This window comes from Calidris pugnax, unplaced genomic scaffold (genome assembly GCF_001431845.1).
Source record: "Calidris pugnax isolate Ruff unplaced genomic scaffold, ASM143184v1 scaffold27, whole genome shotgun sequence".
NCBI classification, from domain to species: domain Eukaryota; kingdom Metazoa; phylum Chordata; class Aves; order Charadriiformes; family Scolopacidae; genus Calidris; species Calidris pugnax.
This window is the reverse complement of record NW_015090893.1, coordinates 11329331-11331860: the sequence shown is the minus strand read 5'-3', so window position 1 is coordinate 11331860 and position 2530 is coordinate 11329331. Positions and strand designations below refer to the sequence as shown.

General features: G+C 62.8%; 1 protein-coding gene across 3 annotated transcripts in view; it reads right to left on the bottom strand.

Moving 5' to 3' along the window:
• Positions 1-627: 627 nt before the first annotated feature.
• Positions 628-2530, bottom strand: part of HAND1 (heart and neural crest derivatives expressed 1) — a 2343-nt gene continuing 440 nt past the window's right edge. Inside the window, exons 2-3 of one of the 3 annotated variants that reach the window (XM_014947811.1) lie at positions 1953-2501; positions 628-1346 (exon numbers count right to left, since the gene is read on the bottom strand). In XM_014947811.1, coding sequence (XP_014803297.1) covers positions 1245-1346; positions 1953-2459 — 609 coding nt within the window. In that variant the 5' untranslated portion in view covers positions 2460-2501 and the 3' untranslated portion in view covers positions 628-1244. Of the gene's footprint in view, positions 1347-1952; positions 2521-2530 lie in introns of those variants that run through there. The other 2 variants (XM_014947810.1, XM_014947812.1) reach the window with 2 other exon arrangements.

The following is a 2530-nucleotide window of genomic DNA, read 5'->3' as shown; positions in this document are numbered from 1 at the left end:
GGATGCGTGAGTGTCGGTGTGTCTGAGGCTGGTGGTATTCGTTGTGTTCGGATGGTGAGGAGGGGACATTATTCCTGCAAAGTGTGGCCGAGGCAGATCCGAAGAGGGGATCCCCATGAGAAAGGTCTGCTGGTGCCAGAGCCGCGCAGGGGAGCTGCCTGGGACAGGGAGGGGACCCGAGCCCTGGTTCCCTGCGTGGCAGCCATAAAACTGAGACTCCACAGTTCTACGGTGCTCGTGCCACCCCGTTGCTGTAAAGGCCTGATCCTGCCCTCTTCCCCCAAGCTAAATACAAGTCCGGTCCCTCTGGTGGGTCTCCTGGGTCAGGAGAGAAGGGGTTGTAGGGCAGGGGCAGAGTTTGTGCCCTGGGGCAGGCTGTGGGGACGCACTCGAAGAGCCCTTCGACGTCCTGGGGTGAGCAAGCATGGTATAAAGGAGTCCCAGAGGATCCCATGGAGCTGCCCGAGCCTCAGGGGAGGGAATTCCCTCTAATGGATCCAGCACCACTGCAGGACACTGATTTCAGGGGATTCCTTAATCCCTTAGTGCGGGCAGGAGGGCAGGGACCCGGCCGCAGCAGCGCGATCTCAGGAGGAGGGGAAGGCGGAAGGGTCGGACCCGAGGCTGTTTGCATAAAGTTTAAAATTTTATTGTATTTAATTTTTTATTTTATTTTTTAATTTTTTTTTTTAATTATTCCGTTTTAAATATGTGGTGTGGCGCGCCCGGTCCCTCGGGAAGTGGTCATGCAGATCTGAGGTAGAAAACCCGGCACAGGAGTGTTCCCAAATGCACCTCTAGGTAGTTTCACCGCAGCCACACGTCGGTCAGGCAGCGGACGGGGGATAACGGGGGATAACGGGGGATAACGGGGGACAAGGGCTCGTATTTACAACAGCAAAAACGAATCCAACCGTTTCAGCCCGGCCCGGGAAGGCGGGAGCCGCCGGTCGCTGCTGCCAAAGGGAAGGAGCAACGAGTATTGCAAACGGGGAAAGGGGGCGAGGAGGGAAACGGCCCCCGACGGGGCGGGCAGGATCCGGCCCCGCAAGGCGCCCTTCGCTTGTCTCCCGCGGAGCATCCGTCTCGGCGGGTGGGGGGGAACCGGGCCGGGTACCCGCATCCTGCGGCTGGATGCGCTGCGGGAGCCGGGCCGGGCTCTCCCCGACATTGCACATGGAAGGGCGAGCGGGGAAGAGCCGTCGGGGCCGGGGAAGATGGAGGGGGAGAAGTGGGGGCAGCCCTCAGGGGTTCAGTTCCAGAGCCCAGACCTGCTGGGGCCAACCCGTCCGGCCCTTCAGCTTCTTCTCGCCGTGGCCCAAAGGCTGCGAATAGACCTCGGGCTGCTGCGGGAGAGGAGACGGGGAGAAGGGAGTGGGGGGGAAAGAAAGGAACGGTCAGGAACCGAGCGGAGGGCCCGGGGAGGGCTCCCGCCGCCCGCCCGCACCCTGCGTCCCTCCCCGGGGCTGCAGCCGAGCCCCGCGGCTCCGAGCGGTTTTTATCAGCCCGAGGATAAAGAGGTTTTTTGGGGGGTGTCCCCCTCCATCTCCGCCCGCTGCGGCAGGGGGAGAAGCGGCCGCCTTCGCTCCGAAACGCACCCGGGAAAGCGGCCGGGAAAGGGGAAGGACGAACCGACGGGAGGCTCCGCCGCGGCCGGTCCCGGGGGTTTATCCCTCGGGGAAAGCGCCCGAGAACCCGCCCGACCCGTCGGGATCCCTCCGAGCAAGTCGGGGTGGGCTTTTCTCCGCCGGCTGCACCCAACGGGTGGGTTTGGGTTTTTTTTTGGTTTGGGTTTGGGTTTTTTTTGGTTTGGGTTTGGGTTTTGGTGTTTTTTTTTTTTAATTTTTAAGCTGGAAAACAAAAAAAGCTCCAGCGGCACCGGGAAGATTTATTTTTCCCCCCCCCCAACCCCGGGGTTTTCCCCACCCGCTCCCGGCCCGGGAATTTCTTACCGTCTCCCTTTTCCTCTTGTTCTCCCTCCCGTCGGCCTTCTTGAGCTCGGCTTTGAAGCCCTCGGTGTCCCCGGGCTGGCTGTCCTTGGCCAGCACCTCCATCAGGTAGGCGATGTAGCTGGTGGCCAGGCGCAGGGTCTTGATTTTGGAGAGCTTGGTGTCGGCGGGCACGTTGGGGATGCACTCGCGGAGCTCGGCGAAGGCGCTGTTGATGCTCTCCGTCCTCCGCCGTTCTTTTTTGGGTCCCCCGACCCCTTTCCTCCGTCCCAGGCGACCGTTGAGAGCTTCCAGCCTCCCTTGGCCGGCCGGGCCGTACTCGGCGGGACCGTAGCTTGGACTTTGCCCGGGGAGCTCCGGGGTGACCTCGGGGGGGTTGAGCACCCAACCGGGGAAATAGGCTCGCTCCTGGTGGCACCGAGCCGCCGGCCCGAAGAGGAAAGGGTCGTGCAGCATGTGGTGGTGATGGTGGTGGTGGTGGTGGTGCTGGTAGCCCCCCACCAGGTTCATGGTCCGCCCCGTTGGCCCCGGGGGCCGCGCTCAGCAGCGCACCATGGCCGGGAAGGGTTCCCCGCCGGGCG